Here is an 18,943-nt window from a genome sequence, read left to right on the forward strand (position 1 = left end):
AGTCACCGTCTCCTTGTCCCTCATTTCCTGAGCCCTAGCCTGTTTTTCTCCATTTGTACTCACTCCATGGGCAATCTCATCCAGCCCCGTGGCTCTTATTACCCCAACACTGACTCCCAAATTTCTAATAGCCTAGACCCCCTTCCTGAACTCCAAACTGTACACTGCAATTGCCTACTCAACATCTCCACTTGCACGTCAAGTAGACATCTAAATTTAACACATCCAAAGCTCAACTAATCTTCCTCCATAAACTTGTTTTACCTATAGCCCTCCAAATCTCAGATGGCCCTTCCAGACTTCCAGTCATCCAAGTCCATAACTTTAGATTAAAAGAATGAATGAGGAGTTTCCGTTGTGGTTCAGCGGTTAGCAAACCTGACTAGCATACATGACAACGCAGGTTCCCGATCCCTGGCCTTGCTCAGTAGGTTAAGGATCTGGCGTTGCCACGAACTGTGATGTGGGTTGTGATTCCGAGTTGCTGTGGCCCTGGCGTAGGCTGGCAGCTATAGCTCTGATTACCTCTAGTCTGGAACCTCCATATATCATGAGTGCAGCCCCAAAAAGACAAAAAAAAAAAACCCCACACCCCTCCCCAAATGAATGAAAAGCATTCTAACATACAATGCCAGTCGTCAAAAAATGAGGAGGGAGTCCTAGGTACTGGGGGGATCAGTGATATAATATAATCATTAACATGTTTTCTGAAGTATGTTAAAAGTCTAGGATTTAGATTTCGACATTTTAATTTCTTCTGAATATTAGTCACTTTTTGCAAGCTAGGAAACCAATCAAACTAAGGCAGTCTAATCCTCTAGAGATCCAGGCCAATGCTTACAATCTTCAGCACAATGTCATCATAACACAAGATGCTAACGTCAGGTTATAAACTCTAAATAATAACCACTTATCTATATTTTCCCTTAGGAAACAGCCAAAAATCCAGTCCTTAAAGGTATGATATACAGAACATCTTTATCTACAAAGGACAGAATGATCCGAACTATACACTGGCCAAGCTATCAGTGAACCACATCAGAGATGGGGCCAAGGATTGGTGAACAAAGTGTTTACATTTTGAAACTTTGGTCTGAGGTTTTAAAAATTCCTAGTTGCTGTTAATAAGAAAGCAAGTAAAGTGATAAATTCATTGAGTTAAAAAAAAAATGCATTGAGTTAAAAAAAAAAATCAAGTAAAAAAATTACAGATGCACCCACACTGATATTTGATTTTGCCATGATGAGTATGGGGATAAGACACTTAGATCTATTTTCAAAAGAAATTACTTAGTAACAAGAAATCTGACATACTGCATTCTTCCATTTGCCACAAGAACATACTGACATTGAGGACTAGTTGAAAGAAATGCTTAACTCTAAAAATGATGGTGGCAGCAAAAGCTGAAGAATAACCTCCCGCTTTCTCATGCAATTAACACTGCTACTCTTCGTGATACATATGCATATGGAAAAATTTGTCTCAGGGCCAGGAGATGAAAATTAGAGACTATCCTAATGAGCTAGTTGTAAATTCAATTAACATCTTTAGGACAGACCCATTAAAATCTGGCCACTGTTTTGTTAAACATCTGCCAGTTGCAGAAATCCTTAGTTCCTAGACATAGTTTCTGCTCAATGTCATAAAGTCAGGCTCAGTCTCATCTGTGACTCTTCTCCTCAGGGCTGAGGTGGATGTCAGTCATCAAAGTCTGGAATGTCATCATAAGAGTAACCCCGGTAGCCTTTGGATGCATAGTAGGCAATGCGCAGGTGGTAGAATCCTGGCAGGAACACCAGGATGCCAATGATCAGGACAGGAACAGCCCGGTCTGCCCCCTGGTGGCAGAAGGAGGCAAACACATTAGTACCATGCAAGTTATAAAGGCAAAAATAAAGCTATAGGCTCAATCCACAGACCAGTGATCTTATACCTTTCAGAGCACTTTCTTTGGGTAGTACACTACCAAGGGAAAAGGTTTACATCTTTTTTTCCTCCTTATAAACTTCAGAAAAACTGCGAAGTACTAAAAATTATAAAGAAATTATCCATGTTCATCCATAGTTACTTTGGCTTATTTCCCTCTACTCTTCCTTAAAGTTTTTAGTTGTAAATACATACTCTGCACCTTGTTTTTCTCTCTTATTATAACAAAGAATTGCCAAAATATTATTAACAGCTCTTAACTGGGAGAATGGGAGGTAGGTGAAATGGCTGGTCAAAAGGTCCAAACTTCCAGTTATAAAATAAGTTCTAGGGACAATGTACAGAGTGGTGACATAGTAATTCTGTACTGCATATTTGAAAGTTGCTGAGAGAGTAGATCTTAAACGTTTCATCACCAGAAAAAAAAAATTATAGCTATTTGTAGTGATGGAGGACAACTAGACTTATTGTGGTGATCATTTCCCAATGCACAGAAATATCAAGTCATTAGGTGGTACACCTATAATAGTATACATGTCAGCTAATGATGTGTAACATTCCACTATAATGGATATACCACAATTTTACATATCCAGCCCCCAGAAAGCTGGATACTTTGGTTGTGTCTCACTTTTTATAACTGTACAGAATACCACAATAAAGTTCAGGGTTCTGCTTGGCCTTCCAGATTATTTCCTTAGTATATATTCCCAAGAGCACAATTCACAGGTCAAAGAGGGAGGAAAGGTGTTTAGTCTCTTTATCAGTAGGGCTTCAACTTTGGAGGGAGTTCTACAAGGGCAAGGACTTTGTTCATCCTTGTTATCCCCAGCTGTGTCCAACATACAATAGAGGCTCAATAAGTGCTCTTAATGAATAGATCCACCTTCATGAAATTGCTTTGTCAGTCTTGCTTTTTTGGAGTGTAGTTTTTTTTGGGTTTTTTTTGCTTTTTAAGGCCACACCTGCAGAAGTTCCCACAACTAGGGGTCGAAATGGAGCTGCAGTTGTTGGCCTACACCACAACCACAGCAATGCCAGATCCCCAACCCACTGAGCAAGGCCAGGGATCGAACCCGTGTCCTCGTGGATATTAGCCGGGCTCATTACTGTTGAGCCACGAAGGGAACTCCCTTTTTGGGTGCAGTTTTAAATGTTTATAGTTAAATTTACCCTTCTTTTCCTTCTGATTTTTCCCATTGTTTCTAAGCTAAGGAAGATTTCCCTAAAGACTTACACCCAATCTAAAAATCTTCTAGCAGGACTATCTGCACAATGTATAGGCTATCTAATCAATGTAATTTTGGCTGCTTCATTCACAAACAGAAATAGGATTACTGGGAGTTCTCTTGTAGTGCAGTGGGTTAAGGATCTGACATGGTCACTGTAGCTGCCTGGGTCCTGCTTAAGGCACAGGTTCAATCTCTAGCTCTGGAAGTTCTATATGCTGTGGGTACAGGCAAAAAAAACCAAAAAAAAAAAACAAAAAACAAAAAAAAATTATTTACCTCATATGGTTACCGTGAAAACTAAATGAGGTGAGACATGTAAAGCAAGCAGCCCCAGATAGCACACAATGACTCCAGAAACACAAGCTTAAAGCCAAAGGAAGAGAACTTGGCCTATTTGAACATTAAAAAGAATAAAGTCTAAAACTTTAAGAATTGACATATTTGGTGCTATTTCTTTTCTTTTTTCTTTTTAAAGCCCCATCCACAGCATACAGAAGTTCCGAGGCCAGGGAGCAAATCTGAGCCGCAGCTGCAATGTAAGCTATGGCAATGCCGGATCCTTAACCCACTGTGTGTGTATTTCTTTTTTTTTTTTTTTTTTTTTTGTCTTTTTGCCATTTCTTGGGCCGCTCCTGCAGCTTACGGAGGTTCCCAGGCTAGGGGTCTAACTGGAGCTGTAGCTGCCAGCCTACGCCAGAGCCACAGCAACGTGGGATCCGAGCCACCTCTGCAACCTACACCACAGCTCATGGCAATGCCAGATCGTTAACCCACTGAGCAAGGCCAGGGATCAAACCCGCAACCTCATGGTTCCTAGTCAGATTCATTAACCACTGCGCCACGATGGGAACTCCTGTATTTCTATTATATTATTTTGCTTTTGTTGGGGGGAGGTGGTGCCTACAGAATGTATAAGTTTTTTGATCAAACCCACGCCACAGAAGCAACCCAAGCCACTGCAGTGACAACACTGGATTCTAAATCGGTTGCACCATAAAAGAATTTCTTACATTTTCTACTTTTCTGCTTCTTTTACTTTTTGCAGGATTTCAATGTATACCCCTAATGGGATACATGATAAGGATTAAAACAACTGCAAAGAAAACTTACAGTGCATCCAGCCTTCTTTTACCTAACATTAATACTGTTATTTTGAAACTACTATATGTATAATGTTATAACATAGAATAAGGCATATAAGTAATTACGTCAATATCATTAGGATAGATATACACAGAGTTCCCGTCGTGGCGCAATGGTTAACGAATCCGACTAGGAACCATGAGGTTGCGGGTTCGGTCCCTGCCCTTGCTCAAGTGGGTTAACGATTCGGCGTTGCTGTGAGCTGTGGTGTAGGTTGCAGACACGGCTCGGATCCCGCATTGCTGTGGCTCTGGCATAGGCCGGTGGCTACAGCTCCGATTCGACCCCTAGCCTGGGAACCTCCATATGCCGCAGGAGTGGCCCAAGAAATAGCTAAAAAAAAAAAGACAAAAAAAAAAAAAAAGGATAGATATACACACCTAAAAATCAAAGAAATTAAGTTCAAACTCTAATCTTAAATCTGCCTTGGAAATATCTATATATTCAACTATCTTCCCTTGTTTTCTAAAAGATACTTATGTTCCTAAATCTGTCTCTGAAAAAGTCTAGAAACAGTGAAAACCAATGGCAGTGATCACCATTAATGCCCAGTTTGTGATCTCTAAATCTCCTTTTCATAAAGAAACCAGGGCTCCTTAGAGAAGTGGCCATTTACAAGTTGGGGAGCAGGAAATGTATAGATGGGCCTGGGATAACTTGGTAAGTCAGAAAGTGAGAAAGCTATCAAAGGCTACTTGGGTCAGCTTTAAAAAATACAGGAGTGGAGTTCTTGTTGTGGCACAGCAGAAATGAATCACACTAGTATCCATGAGGATGCAGGTTTGATTCCTGGCCTTGCTCAGTGAGTCAGGGATCCGGTGTTGCTGTGAGCTGTGGTGTAGGTCGCAGATGAGGTTCAGATCCCATGTTGCTGTGCCTGTGGCATAAGCTAACAGCTATAACTCCAATTCGAGCCCTAGCCTGGGAACCACCATATGCTGTGGATATGGCCCTAAAAAGCAAAAAAACAAAAACAAGCGAAAAAACTCCAATCTATTAAATGATTTTCTTAATACCTTCATTCTTAAAGTAGTCTTTCATAAACTACACAAGATGAAGTAATATGTGTTGCACGTGATTCTCACATCCACTCAATCTGTGTAACATTAATAGACTCCTATTCAGAATGGATAAGCAATGAGTTCCTACTGCATAGCACAGGGAGCTACATCCAGCCTTTTGGGATAGACCATGGTGGAAAATAATAATAAAGTATAACTGGGTCACTTCACTGTACAGCAGAAACTGACACAACATTGTAAATCAAGTATAAGAAAAAATGTTTTTTAAAAATAGACTCCTGTACAACTATAAATGTAATTAATTTTAAAAAAATAGACTCCTGATTATATCCCTGAGATTAACAATGCTACAGTGAAAGTTAACTGAAAGCATAGTCCTAAAGTTAGATGTTCAAACTTAAGACTACAACAAGTAAGCCTTTGGTAGTCACATAATAGTTTTAAATAGCAAATCAGATACACTTCTCAAAAGCCATGCAGCCGTTTATTGTCTCAATGCTACTATTCCCAATTCTAAGGATAATGCCACAGTTTTAGCTCTTGGCTGTATTCCTTCTGCAGAGCAATATGACCACTGTCCTCCGGCCTGGTGCATCTTGAAGAACGGATGCAAACTACAATCAATATTAGTTCAGAACAACTTAGATGCTATGTATAAGCATCTGTATACAATCCCCCCAACTTTAGGTTTCTACGGTATCATATTGAAGCTCAGCAGGAACTCCAATCAAATGCAATTTAAGATCTATTCCATGAGCCAAAAGTCCTGCTTTGGTCAGTGGCCCCAAACCTATACAAGCCTCATTGCTTCTCTCCCCAAACACTACAGCAGCATGTCAGTGGCACTGCAAAGTTACAATAATAGCATTCTATCCCAGTTATAGCCTTTACCAGTCAGGAATTCTGAACGCCAGGCTCGGCTTTGCTGTTCCAAATTGATGGTGGGAAAACTTCCTAACATCTCAGAGGGAAAATCTGTCTACCTGTCACACCCACCTCAAAAACTGCATTAATTCATAAACTGCAGAAGTTTGTTGTGGCTCAAAGGAAGAAACGTCTTATCAGAAAACAAAATCTAAAAGAAAACTCTTTTCTGTTAGAATCTGCTATACTAGATGTGAATATAAAACAAGAGAGTCCTGGCTCACATTTTAAACATCTCATGGCATTCACACAAACCCTTCAGCTTACCCCTTTGCTGATATAGCCTGCCAGCAGGAGGGAGCCTATGATAATGAGAAAGGCGCCAATCAAAAACAGCACTGTAGCAAGCGCAATGGCCTTATATGGGATCTTAGGAGGGCTTTTCTTAAACTGGAAGAGAAACAAAAAGACAAAGAAGAGTATTATGAATATACCAAGGCTGGGAGGATAAGAAGAACCAATGTAGATGCTTGGTGTGTCCTGAAGTAAGTTCTACCACAAGTCCCCCAGTGCAGCTCTGGGAAAGGAAGGAAATAGATAGGCAAGAGATGAGGCTCTAATTATTGCTCTAACAGTAAATGAAGGGAGGGAAGCCCAGCAATATGTTATACTTTCTAGCTCTGGTCTCATTCCACAGACCATTCGCTGTACCATAAAAAATTATTTTCTTGGAGTTCCTGCTATGCCACAGTGGGTTAAGGATCTAGCATTGTCTCTGTAGCAGTGTGGGTCTGATCCCCAGCCCAGTGCAGTGGGTTAAGGATCCTGAGTTGCCCCAACTGTTGCATAGGTTGCAGCTTCAGTGAGGATTCAATCCCTGGCCCAGCAACTTCCATATGCAGTGGGTGCAGCCAAAAAGGAAAAAAAATTATTTTCTTACAAAAAGAAAAGACACTTTATCGTCATTCATTGATTAGACATATCTATTAAGTGCTTGGCACATGAAAGGCTGTGCTAATCTATAAGGATTAACAGTGAATATCATGCTCTGGAAAAGTAGGAAAGAAAATAAATGATTTCTGGTATTCAAAATTAAGTCAACATATGGTCAAAGGTTTTAGAAACAACTTTTTCTAAGGCATTAGTTGCTTTCCCCACAGGCAAGAAATCTGCCTTATTAACAAGTTCAATTCAAGGTTAAGATTCAAAGACAAACTTCTAAGGTTTGGCTCATGGCTGTCTGGCCTAGCCAGCTAGAAGCTTCCCAGACATACTTAAAAAAAACTCTCGGAGTTCCCGTCGTGGCGCAGTGGTTAACAAATCCGACTAGGAACCATGAGGTTGCGGGTTCGATCCCTGCCCTTGCTCAGTGGGTTAACGATCCGGCGTTGCCGTGAGCTGTGGTGTAGGTCGCAGATGCGGCTCGGATCCCGCGTTGCTGTGGCTCTGGCATAGGCTGGTGTCACAGCTCCTATTCGACCCCTAGCCTGGGAACCTCCATATGCCGCAGGAGTGGCCCAACAAATGGCAAAAGACAAAAAAAAAACAAAAAACAAAAACAAAAAAAACTCTCTCCTGGAGTTCCCGTCGTGGCGCAGTGGTTAACAAATCCGACTAGGAACCATGAGGTTGCGGGTTCATTCCCTGGCCTTGCTCAGTGGGTTCAGGATCCGGTGTTGCCATGAGCTATGGTGTAGGTTGTAGACGCAGCTCGGATCTGGCATTGCTGGCTGTGGTGTAGGCCAGCAGCTGAACTCTGATTAGACCCCTAGCCTGGGATATGCCACGGGGTGCAGCCCTGAAAAGACCAAAAAAAAATTTAAAAATTAAAAAAAATAAATATAAGGATGGGTTCTTACTACTTCCTCCTTGGTCCCGGTTCCAAAATAGAATATTCTATTCTAAGGAGAAGTGGGCAGACTATGCTACATTATTAAGTATTTTATAAACAGTGATCAGGGTAAAACATAAACTTAATAAATACTATTTGTTTTACTTACTGTTTGCCACAAAGAATACCTTTAATAAATTGGATCTCATGACATCAGGAAAGAAGGAAGAGTCCCACAATCTGCTGGCTTTAGCAGTTAGTTTCTCCCTTAAAAGATGAACTGGTTTTGACTAAAGTGTAAATAAACTAATGACATAATCCTTAAAAAAATTCTACTTAACAACAATCAATCTGATTACTTCCAGACAAACTAAGTAAAATTTGTCCCTCCTGGTCTCTGGCGTTACAACTAAAATTTCTTAGAATAGACAATATTTATATTGGTTGGAAACTGCTCTGCTATGGTCCCTCCTTCTGCAGGATATGGCTGAAAGAGTCTCAGAGCTGAGTTCCTTTCTTGCTAGGAATGCTTAGCAAAAGCTCCACCTGGAAGGTCTTTCTGCTAATTCAGCAGAAAAAGAGCAAGCCAATCTCATCAGCTCCCTTCTGCATTTACCTGAAGGTCAATGTAGCCATCGTCTGTACTGGAGAGCCTTGAGTATTTCACTTTACTACTGGGGATTCCAGTAGTCAGGTTGGTACGAGACGGCATCATAACACGTTGACACAGCTACACTCTGAAAACAAAGAAAAGCATTACTATCTGCAGGTGATAACAATGTTTGCTATGTGTACTGCAGTTTGGGCTGCAGTGTCATACTAACAACTGGCTATTTAGGCTTCATTGCTCTTAGAACCTGATATTCCTCTGACAAAGTGAAAAGATACTCTTACACATCTACTCTGCTGTGTCCTAGTAGAGAAAGAGTCAAGACATATGCCAAGGACCGGACCTCATGTTTACTTTGCCACCAATGTTTTTCTGCCTCCTAAATTTTTCAAAGTCACACAGAGAATAGGTGAAAGAGTGGTGACTTAAGTCCAAGTCCATCTGACATCAAAGGCCACATTTTCAACCATTCTGCTATAGTAGAGTATTGCCTGTCCCTGTCCCTGCTTCTAGAAAAAGCAAGGGGAGCATATACTTAAGGGATCCTCTTATTCGTCAAGGAGAGAGGGGAGAGGGTGGGGAATAGAATACATTCACATCAACATTTTGCCTGTTCCCTCTGATAGATAATACCCTATTAACGCAAAAGATTGGTAAGGATTCTTGTTGTAAATTGGGATAAGCTATTGACTACCAGTATTCTACCAGTGCCCTCTGATTTGCCTGCCTCTCTGTTCTATCCCAAGCACTGAAAATCATTTTCACTTTCCAGGTTACTTCTACAGCTTCATTAAAAAAAAATAAACAAACCAAAAAACAAACAAACAAAAAACCCTGAATAAATATCTGGATTTTGTTCAAAGCTGACCATAGTAATGAAATCATGATTACTATGTCACCAGTTTAAAAAATAAGACTAGGGAGTTCCCGTTGGGGCTCAGCAGATTATGAACCTGACTGGTATCCATGAAGGGCAGGGTTCAATCCCTGACCTCTCTCAGTAGGTTAAGGATCTGGCATTGCTGTGAGCTGTGGTATAGGCCAGCAGGAGTAGCTCCAATTTGACCCCTAGCCTGGAAACTTCCATAGGTTACAGGTACAGCCCTGAAAAGCAAATAAAAAAAAATAAAAGACTAAAAAACACTGACATTTACCTTGAAAAACATTTGGGAGTTCTCTTGTAGTGCAGTGGGTTGTCACTGCAGTGGCTTGGGTCGATGCTGTGGCCCAGGAACTTCCAAATGCTGAAGGAGAGTCCAAAAAAAGAAAAAAAAGAAAAAAGGTAGTTTCCATTGTAGCTCAGTGGGATAAGAACCCAACACAGTGTCTGTGAGGATGCAGGTTCGATCCCTGGCCTCAATCAATGGGTTAAGGATCTGGCATTGCCACAGGCTTCGGCATAGGTTGCAGATACGGCTCTAATCCCTTGTAGGCCGGCAGCTGCAACTCCAATTCGATCCTTAGCCTGGGAACTTCCATATGCTGCAGGTGTGGCCCTAAAAAGAAAAACACATTTGTGTACTTTTCCTCTACAAAAATCACAATGTTAATGAAACAAGTAAATCTACTTTGATCATGAAGCTATTTGATTTCTAAAAGTGAAACATATCTTTAAAAAAGAAAACTATTTCAAAAAGGGCAACACTTAAAAAAAAAAAAAAAACCCATAAAACATAAAAGACCACCCTTCCTTTGGTATGACATATTGCAAACAATCGTCATTATAATAGCAGCTAACAACTACCTGGTGTTAGCTTGACAGGTGCTTTTTTAAGTGCCTTATATATACTTAATACCGGATATTAATGAGCTGGGATTTTTTTATTTTATGTTTTTTAATGAGCTGTTTTAAGTGACCTGCAGTCAACCTAAACTAGCATTATAAAGGAATTGGTGCTAAATGCTCACGTTCCTTTTTAATAATTACATGCTGTCGAAGAAATCAAGTATTGAAAAAGAAAGTATGCTAACCTATTGGCTTTTCTAAAACGGCTGGATCAAACTGCGTCAATCACTAGGTTTTTAAATGTTGAGAACCCAATTACAAGATGATCTAAATTTAATTCCATAAAACTTAAAAGTCCAGACTACCAGTATGTGGGGGTTTTGAGGGCATTTATCACGTTTGATTTGTATTAGTGTTTAAAAAAAGAAATTCACATACACTTCCATTAACTATTCATACACCTCATCAAAACATAAAGAAATGCAGGACGTGAAGGACAGGGGAGACGAATTCTCATTGGTGGCAAAGAAGCGAAAGGCAAACGTAAATAAATCAACGTTTTCCAAGTACTAGGTCAAGTTCCCAGCAAGCTTTTTTTACCAGTCCCACCGCAAGCCCAACACTTCCTCAGCACTTGAATGTAGTAGCAAGAAATGTTAAGAGCAACAGCAAAGCACTCAACACAGTGCCTGCTCGCCTCCACACACGCTACTTCCCTGCCCGCCCAGACCGAGCCAGCAAGAGACAGAACCGAGGCGAATTTAGACGGAAAACAAAAACCGGTTTTTGGAAAGAAGCCAGCCCTGCCTCAGGCGGGCGAACGCTCCACAGCAAGGACTCAGGGCTGGATGTCAGCGGGGAGCGCAGTCTCCACCACGCCGCGAGCCTCAAGCGGGCACTTCCGCTCCCTGCCAGCCGTACGCACGCCTTACCGCAGGCCTTACCGGAGCCCCGCGCCAAAAGCTCGCTCACGGTTGGCAGAAAGCGCGCCCGAAGCCTCATGGCACACTTCCCCCAACTGCCGCCCCGCCTCCGACAAGCGGGGCGCCGGAAACGGCATACGGGAAGTTGGCGTGCCAGGCGTGGCGTCACCAGGAGCGACGCCGTCTCGTTCCGGCTTCCGGCCTACGGTCGAGTGATTGGCCCGCAGAAAGCAACGAGTTGCGGAGGTGGAGCGCGCCACGTTGGGTTTCAGGAGGCGCCGCAACCTGAGCTGGCTGCTGACTACCTCCACCCGGTGGGAACCTAGGCAGTCGGGCCGCCTGGGTCACAGTCAGGCCCAGGGCTAGCCGACTACGTGTTTCTTTCGCGCCCCTCTGGCGCCGTCAGTGTCGCCCTCGGGAGGCGGAAGCCTAGCCGGCAAAGGTGCCAAAAGCCCGGAACTGTCAGCACACCGTTAAGCCCAGGGCTGGCCGCCTTCCCCCTGGGGCCGTTTCTGCCCTTCTATACCGCACCCCACTTCTTGTGTTTCTCTCTCCTCCAGGCCTTACTTGGGTAAGAGGCCAGCCCATGGGGGACATTGGCAACACATCGTTTTTTAAAATGTCAAGGTTTATTAAAGTATAACTTACATATAATAAAGTACAATTGGATTAGTTTTGACAAATGCATATAGTTTTGGAACTATCACCATAGTGCAGATAAAAATATTTCCATCACTCCAAAAACATTTATCTGGGCCCTTTGCAGCCAATCTCCTTCCCTATGCCCCAGACAAACTGCAGAGGGCACAGGAAGTTTGAGGATCCAGAAACTAGAACTCAGCGCAGATATAACAAAAACCAGTCATATAATACGCCAAACCACAAAATACACTAGAAAAAGAACAATAAAGCAATTCTCATTATGCAGCATGCCAATTTGTGACCTTGTAGCACAATTACTGCCAGGCCTTCTCACTTTCTTGGTTGAATTCAACACCTATGGAATTTAAGCCATCTTCATCCTTTAAAAGGAGTTAAGTCCTCCAAAAGGAGGCTTACACTAGAGAAATTATTTTTGCACAAACACACTCCTTGGGCCCTATCACACATCTACAAAAACTTCCAATACTCCTGTACAAGGCGCCCTAGGCTAAAGAAACACACTGCTCTATAACAATGCTAGTCTTACAAAGCCCATAGAACTTTTTAGGTACATTAAGCTTCTGTAAAGTGTTAGTAACAAAAATGACAACAAAATATATAAGATTTGTTCTACTCTCCCCTTTGCACTTCTTGAGCTCAAGTCAAAATACCAAAATAAGATTGGCAAGTGTTTTGTCACCTACTGTATTTTAAATACTTTCTATTGCTATATCTAATTCATAACAAGCTGACTGGAAAAAAAAAAAAAAAAAACACATTTACATGAAAAAGTTGCTTGAATTGTGACTTCCCTAGGATACTTGCAACCATTGTGGTCCAAATGAAGGCACTGTCCTGGGATGCTTGAAATTCAAATGACTTTTATTTAAAGTGAAAACAATACTTAAAACTGTATTTAGAGTCAAAACCCTTTTGTTTATAAAAATCATTAATGAGTATTTCTAGGCTAACAAGACCAGATTTGACTTTGGACTTAAATTGTAGAGAATGGAGGAAAAAAAAAAAACAGGTTATTTACAGAAAACAGTATCTACATATGTACTCAGAGGTACAAAGAAGAGACTTAATTAAGTATGTGCTGGCATCACCGAAGCAGTTCTCAAAGAGCTTAGTTTAATTTTCTTGGAATTTGAGAATGTCTAAGACCCTTCTTCATCTTCGATCTTGGGAGCCAAATAGTACTTTAAATGTCCCATATCAGCAATTTTATACTCTACAACTGAAAGAAAATAGGAACATAGTTAATTACTGAGAAGTACCACATACACTACCTACAAAACAAGACTCAACAAATACATTATCTTACCAAGGGGTACATCTGCAGACATACTGAGTGTGACTGTAGGAGAGAGTGGAGTGGCTTTTGTAAAGAAGTTCAGGTACCTCAGTGCAAAAGTTAGCTGAACTGGTTCATTCATCTCTATGGTAACCTAAGGGAGAAAACAAACTTCATCAAATTGAAAAATATCAAGAAAGCTGCAACCCATCCATTTATAATTACATTTTAAAACAAAATAGGAGTTCCCTTGTGGCTCAGCAGGCGAGCACCTGTGTTTGTCACTGTGTGGCTCCAGTCACTGCTGTGGCGTGGGTCCAAGCCCTGGGCCTAGGAACTTCCACATGCCTCAGTCATGGCCAAAAAGTAAATAAAAACAACCACCCTTCCTTATTGGCTACTTTAGAGGGTGCTATGAAACTAATTTTGAAGACTGGTAAATAAAGCAAAAGAAAGTGTTTAGCCTTCCTTTCCTATTTACACTGTAGCTCAGGTAGCCAAATTATCTGATAAGAGAAAGCTTCTCTTTATGGAAATATTTCTAATACATAAACCAGCTAAAACATAAGAAGATATCTAGGAATCTCCTGACTCCTGCCAGAGATACACACTACCATCTATAAATATTCTTGCTCTCCCACCCCCAACAGATAATGCCTTGAATATCATCAAGCATCCAGAGCTGTTACCTACCAGAAAATATGGGGTAGGGAAACATTGACATAAGGGATGCATAGGCAAAATTCATGCTTTGAATTGTAATATACAGCCCTATTAAAATCTTGATTCAAACAAATTGAAGTAACCAAGGAAATAGGAACACTGAAAAGTCCCTTAAATCATAATTTTTAAGATGTTATAAAATGTTTATACTACAAAATAATACCAAAATAGTTACAGGTGAACTAATGTCTGCAAGAACAAAAATGAAGATTGGCAAGACTGAAATGTAATTTAGAAGAAAAAGAATTAGCCTCTGCATTTTTATTACTATACTTTTTTATATTATTTTATTACTATTTATGAGTATATTTTAAAGTCCTTACTTGGTAAAAATAGCAAATACAGATTTTTTGTTTTGGGTTTTTTTTTGGTCTTTTTAGGGCTGCACCTGTGGCACATGGAAGTTCCCAGGCTAGGGGTCGAATCAGAGCTACAGCTGCCAGCCTATGCCACAGCAACTGGGGATCAAAGTTGTGTCTGTGACCTACACCACAGCTCATGGCAACGTTGAATCCTTAACCCACTGAGCAAGGCCAGGGATCGAACTTGCATCCTCATGAATACTAGTTGGGTTCATTAACCACTGAACCACAATGGAAACTCCCCAGTTTGTTTGTTTTAAATCAAATTTTCCACAATATTCGGATATATATAGCTTCCCAATCCTATTCTATGTTTGGGTTTGATACACAAACCCATTGTTCTATAGTTTATAAAGGTTGCACTGAATTTGCATTCCCTTCTCACAATTTAGATGGCATTTATAAACCACCTTAAGACATCAAGTCTTTCAAGTTCTCACAAATTAGTTACTTGGAAATGCAAATTTTGACTATTTTTCTTTAGAGTTTTCTTTAATTTTAGCAATTACCTTGCCACAGACGGTCATGTCCCATCCCATCCCCCCTTCCCCTGCCAAATTCACATTAAAACCAAATCCCCAATGTAATGAATGTAATGCTGTTTGAGGTGGGGCCTTTGGGAGATACTTAGGGTTAAGCAGGCAGAGCCTTCGTGAATATCCTTACAAATGACCACAAAGCTCTCTCTTGCCCCTTTTCACAGAAGGCTGCTATCTGTGAACCAAGAAGCGGTTCAGAAACCAAAATCTGCCAGTTTCCTAGTCTCCATAACTGTAAGAAATAAATTTTTGTTGTTTATAAGCCACTTAGTCTATGGAATCTTGTTACAGCAGCATAAAGTTACTTTTCAAAGTACTGTGTTTACTTAGAAATTACTTACTGCTTCCTCCTCTTTATCAACATTACTCGTTTGTGACAACTTAATATTTCCATTTCCGAGTTCTCCACTTGCAGAAAATTTCACTCCATCTTTTGCACAGGAAATTACAACAGCATCTCCAATGTGACTGAGATCTCGGCATATACGTGCAAATTCACCAGAAGGCATCTTTACTACACAGCTGTACTCTTGTTCCTATGAAACAAGGAAACTTAAGTTCAATGAATGGAAATGAAAGATTTGGCACCCTTACTGTCTGAAGACTCAGCATTTAAACAAGAGAATTTAAGGTTTTCTAATTATTTTGAAATATCACTTTGTGTAATTTCTTAACATACTCTAACCACTCAAAACGTAAACACAGTTATAGAACAAGAATGTTATAAAAATAATCAAAGGAAACAAATAAGAACTTGAACTTTTATAGTAAATGCACTGTCCAGGGAACAAGAGCCTCCCCTTAAATGATCTACAGGGTTAAATCAAGAGAACATTAGGGTATAGCACACACACAATGACGGTGCTAACAGGCCGTCATTTTTTTGAAAAACAAAACAAGAAAATACAATTACTAGGCATATTAAACATCCAAACCCTCTTCTCTCATTTAATGTTGATAAACCAAAGCATAATGAATTTCTGCTAAAGTAGCTTTAAAATGTACTCAATAAAAAATTAAGCATTGTAGGAATAAAAAGAAGAGAGTCAATTAGGTTAATGCAAATATGCATGTGGCAGCAATCAATTCAAAACAATGAGCCATTGCAGAATACCATCATTTATATCAGTCTAAATACTCGGATTTGGAACATACATGAGCAGATATACAGAAAAAGCTCTTTTAGGAAGTAGGCTTTATTATATTAATATATTTTATGTAACTATCATGACTGTATGTAGTATGCTCAATCAGAAACTTTGATACTCACTGGAATTCCAAGTTGCTCAACATCTAAATCCATTAACTTCATTTCATAGTCTGAAACCTTTTCCTGATCTACCAAAAGAAAGCAAACGATGAAGAAAAACATGTAGGTTTATAATTGTGATAAATTTTACAATTACCACAAACTATCTTAAATTTCTCTCAGCTTTGGGAAATAAAGACACTGCATTCTAATCTCCTCTAGCATTAACTCAGAAGGGTGTAACTTACTTGGAGCTTCAAACACTAGTGCCAAGGTGTCTGCATTATCTTCTGCCCTTAGCGTAATGATGTCTTCATTGCCAGCACATTTTAGTATTTTGGACATGCTGGAACACAGGAGACAAGAGTTTAAAATCGACACCATCTTCTCAAGATCGTTAGCTTTCTAACTCAATTAAAACCATGAGTTACCACTTTTAACCACTGGACCACGTGTCGAATTGGCGAGTTTGGGAAACGTACTGCAGGAAGATGTAAGAGAGTCCAGCCGTTTTGGAATGCAATCTGCCAGTATTTATACTTATACGAAAAAGCCCACACCCCACAATGTGCAATTTCGCTTCGGGATATTAAAAAAAAGACCAGTATTTTAGAAAGTACAAATCCCTTTGGTGGGTGAAGTAAATTATTGGGCCGCGACGATCTTAGATTTTAATGTACCCACTGAAGCACCAGTCTATTATATTGAGTGTAGCACGGGTAAACACTTTTCACAAGCTTTAAAACTTAAACATGTGTATGTACTAGGAAAGGTAGTGATCAAAAAGTTTAAAACCACTGTCCTTCCTGGAGAAATTTTTCCTCAAATCCAGGATCTTAGGATGTTCACTGCAACTTTGCGGTAAAAAAGTAAGCTATTGTCCATATCACGGCGACAGAAGTAGGGCAAATTATAAAGCGGCTCATCTAAAGGCGCCTGCAATTAATAACCAAGGGCTCCGCAACAATCTTTTCCTGGCACCGCGAAGAAGCCCGTCGTTTTCCCGCCACCACTTGCTTTGTGACTTTGGCGCGGAAACAGCCGGTTCGCGCTGCAGTCAGCGCGGGCTTTCCGAACCGCGCGCTCTGCTACTGGTCCCGCCCCCCCGCCCCGCGCCACAGGCCAATAAGAAAGGTGCAGATATCCCACGCCAGCCAATAAGGGCCCGCCTTATGGGCGCTCCCGCCAAGAGCGGAGGTAGGGGTGTCCGCGGGCCCGACAGTCTGCGGCTTCGGGACTCACCTGGTGAGGTTCACGCCCATGGCCAAATTGCGGTCGCAGCGGTACGTGTCGAAGCCCTCGGAGCGCAGGGTGAGCTGCACCAAAGAGACATGAGACGAGTCCATGCTCTGCAGGTTCACGCCGCTGGAGCTGATGTCCCAGCAGGCCTCGTTGATGAGGTCTTTAAGCGCTTCCAGCACCTTCTTCAGGATAGAGCCCTGGACCAGGCGCGCCTCGAACATGGTGGTGGAATCACAACGACGCGGCTACAGGTGGAAGAAAGAAGGAAGGAGTAGCCGGCTTAGGCTTCAGAAGTTGAGAGAGAGCAGGAAAACACCACAACAGAGCCTGAACCGGAGGACGCACACTGCCAGCCGGCCGCGCCTGCAGCGGTTTAATACAGCCGCGTCTGCGAGCGCGCGCTACGCCCCCACGCCCTTCATGGCTACGTCACCACGCTGCCCCGCCCACTGCCTGGGCGGAGAGGCTGCGGAGCCAATCGTGTCCCTGCTCCACATGAAGCCCGTCCCACCCCGAACATCCATTGGAGAGTGTGGGCGTAGGGGCGGGGCAGGAATCTTGCGCCTAACGAGGGCCTGCTGATAGGCATCCTGCGGGGCTCCCCGCCTTTTTGTCGTGTTCCGGCGCCCGGACGTTAGACAAGTCGGGGCAAGTGTGAAGGTCAGGCCTAGGCTTGGGGGGGGGTCGTTGAGGTGGCTTTGTGGTGCCTCATCAATTTCCCGCTTGAGGGATGGGACATTTACAGCCTTGAAAGTGAAGGTGAAACGGAAATCCAGCCTTCTAGGAGGAAGAGCCACCATGCGCCTAAAGAGTATAGCTACTTTAAATATGCACTTTTTTCCCCCTGCTATTATAGAGTAGCAATTATAGAAGCGTTCCTAAAAGTGAACAATAAAGAGATGTACAGTTATGATTAAAAGAAAACAGTTATCGTGGCTCCCCACTGCCATCGCCTCCCCCACCACACACACACCAAACTATCGTTTACTGCATACAACTTTCTAAGCTTTTTTTTTTTGTACAAATGTACTTTTAAAAACAAAATTCAGGAGTTCCCGTCGTGGCGCAGTGGTTAACGAATCCGACTAGGAACCATGAGGTTGCGGGTTCGAACCCTGGCCTTGCTCAGCGGGTTAAGGATCCGGCGTTGCTGTGAGCTGTGGTATAGGTTGCAGATGCGGCTGAGATTCTGAGTTGCTGTGGCTCTGGAGTAGTAGGCTGGTGGCTACAGCTCCGATTGGACCCCTAGCCTGGGAACCTCCATGTGCCGCGGGAGCTGCCCTAGAAAAGACAAAAATAAATAAATAATTAAATAAAAACAAAATTCAGGGAGTTCCCCTAGTAGCGCAGTGGAAACAATCCGATTAGGAACCCTGAGGTTGCGGCTCGATCCCTGGCCTTGCTCAGTGAGTTAAGGATCAGGCGTTGCCGTGAGCTGTGGTGTAGGTCACAGACGCGGCTTGGATCTGGAGTTGCTGTGGCATAGGCCAGCAGCTGTAGCTCGTATTCTACCCGCAGCCTGGGAACTTCCCTATGCCTCGGGCGCGGCCCTGAAAACAAAAAACAAAAAAACGGTTTATACTGTAAACACTTATGCAAAATACTTAACAA

The 18,943-nt window shown here is 41.9% G+C and overlaps 2 protein-coding genes across 15 annotated transcripts; both read right to left on the minus strand.

Annotated features, from left to right (window-relative positions):
- Positions 1-664: 664 nt before the first annotated feature.
- TMEM230 (transmembrane protein 230) lies at positions 665-11,392 on the minus strand. Of its 14 annotated transcripts, none has more exons than XM_005657664.4 (5): positions 11,300-11,392; positions 8,636-8,756; positions 8,208-8,286; positions 6,516-6,638; positions 732-1,839 (listed from the first exon to the last, which is right to left on the minus strand). In XM_005657664.4, exons 2-5 carry the CDS (start codon positions 8,653-8,655, stop codon positions 1,699-1,701), a joined length of 363 nt encoding a protein of 120 aa, XP_005657721.1. In that variant the 5' UTR covers positions 8,656-8,756; positions 11,300-11,392; the 3' UTR covers positions 732-1,698.
- A 1,362-nt stretch (positions 11,393-12,754) lies between these two features.
- Positions 12,755-17,594, minus strand: PCNA (proliferating cell nuclear antigen). Its single transcript, NM_001291925.1, has 6 exons — positions 17,333-17,594; positions 16,339-16,436; positions 16,112-16,179; positions 15,183-15,377; positions 13,248-13,371; positions 12,755-13,160 (listed from the first exon to the last, which is right to left on the minus strand). The coding sequence occupies exons 1-6, from the start codon at positions 17,551-17,553 to the stop codon at positions 13,081-13,083; spliced, it is 786 nt and encodes a 261-aa protein (NP_001278854.1). The 5' UTR covers positions 17,554-17,594; the 3' UTR covers positions 12,755-13,080.
- Between the last annotated feature and the right edge of the window lie 1,349 nt (positions 17,595-18,943).

Source organism: Sus scrofa, chromosome 17, assembly GCF_054392235.1.
Source record: "Sus scrofa isolate SSC_HxYL_T2T_F1_AM1 chromosome 17, Sscrofa_HxYL_maternal_Yorkshire_Landrace_v2.0, whole genome shotgun sequence".
Lineage (NCBI taxonomy): Eukaryota > Metazoa > Chordata > Mammalia > Artiodactyla > Suidae > Sus > Sus scrofa.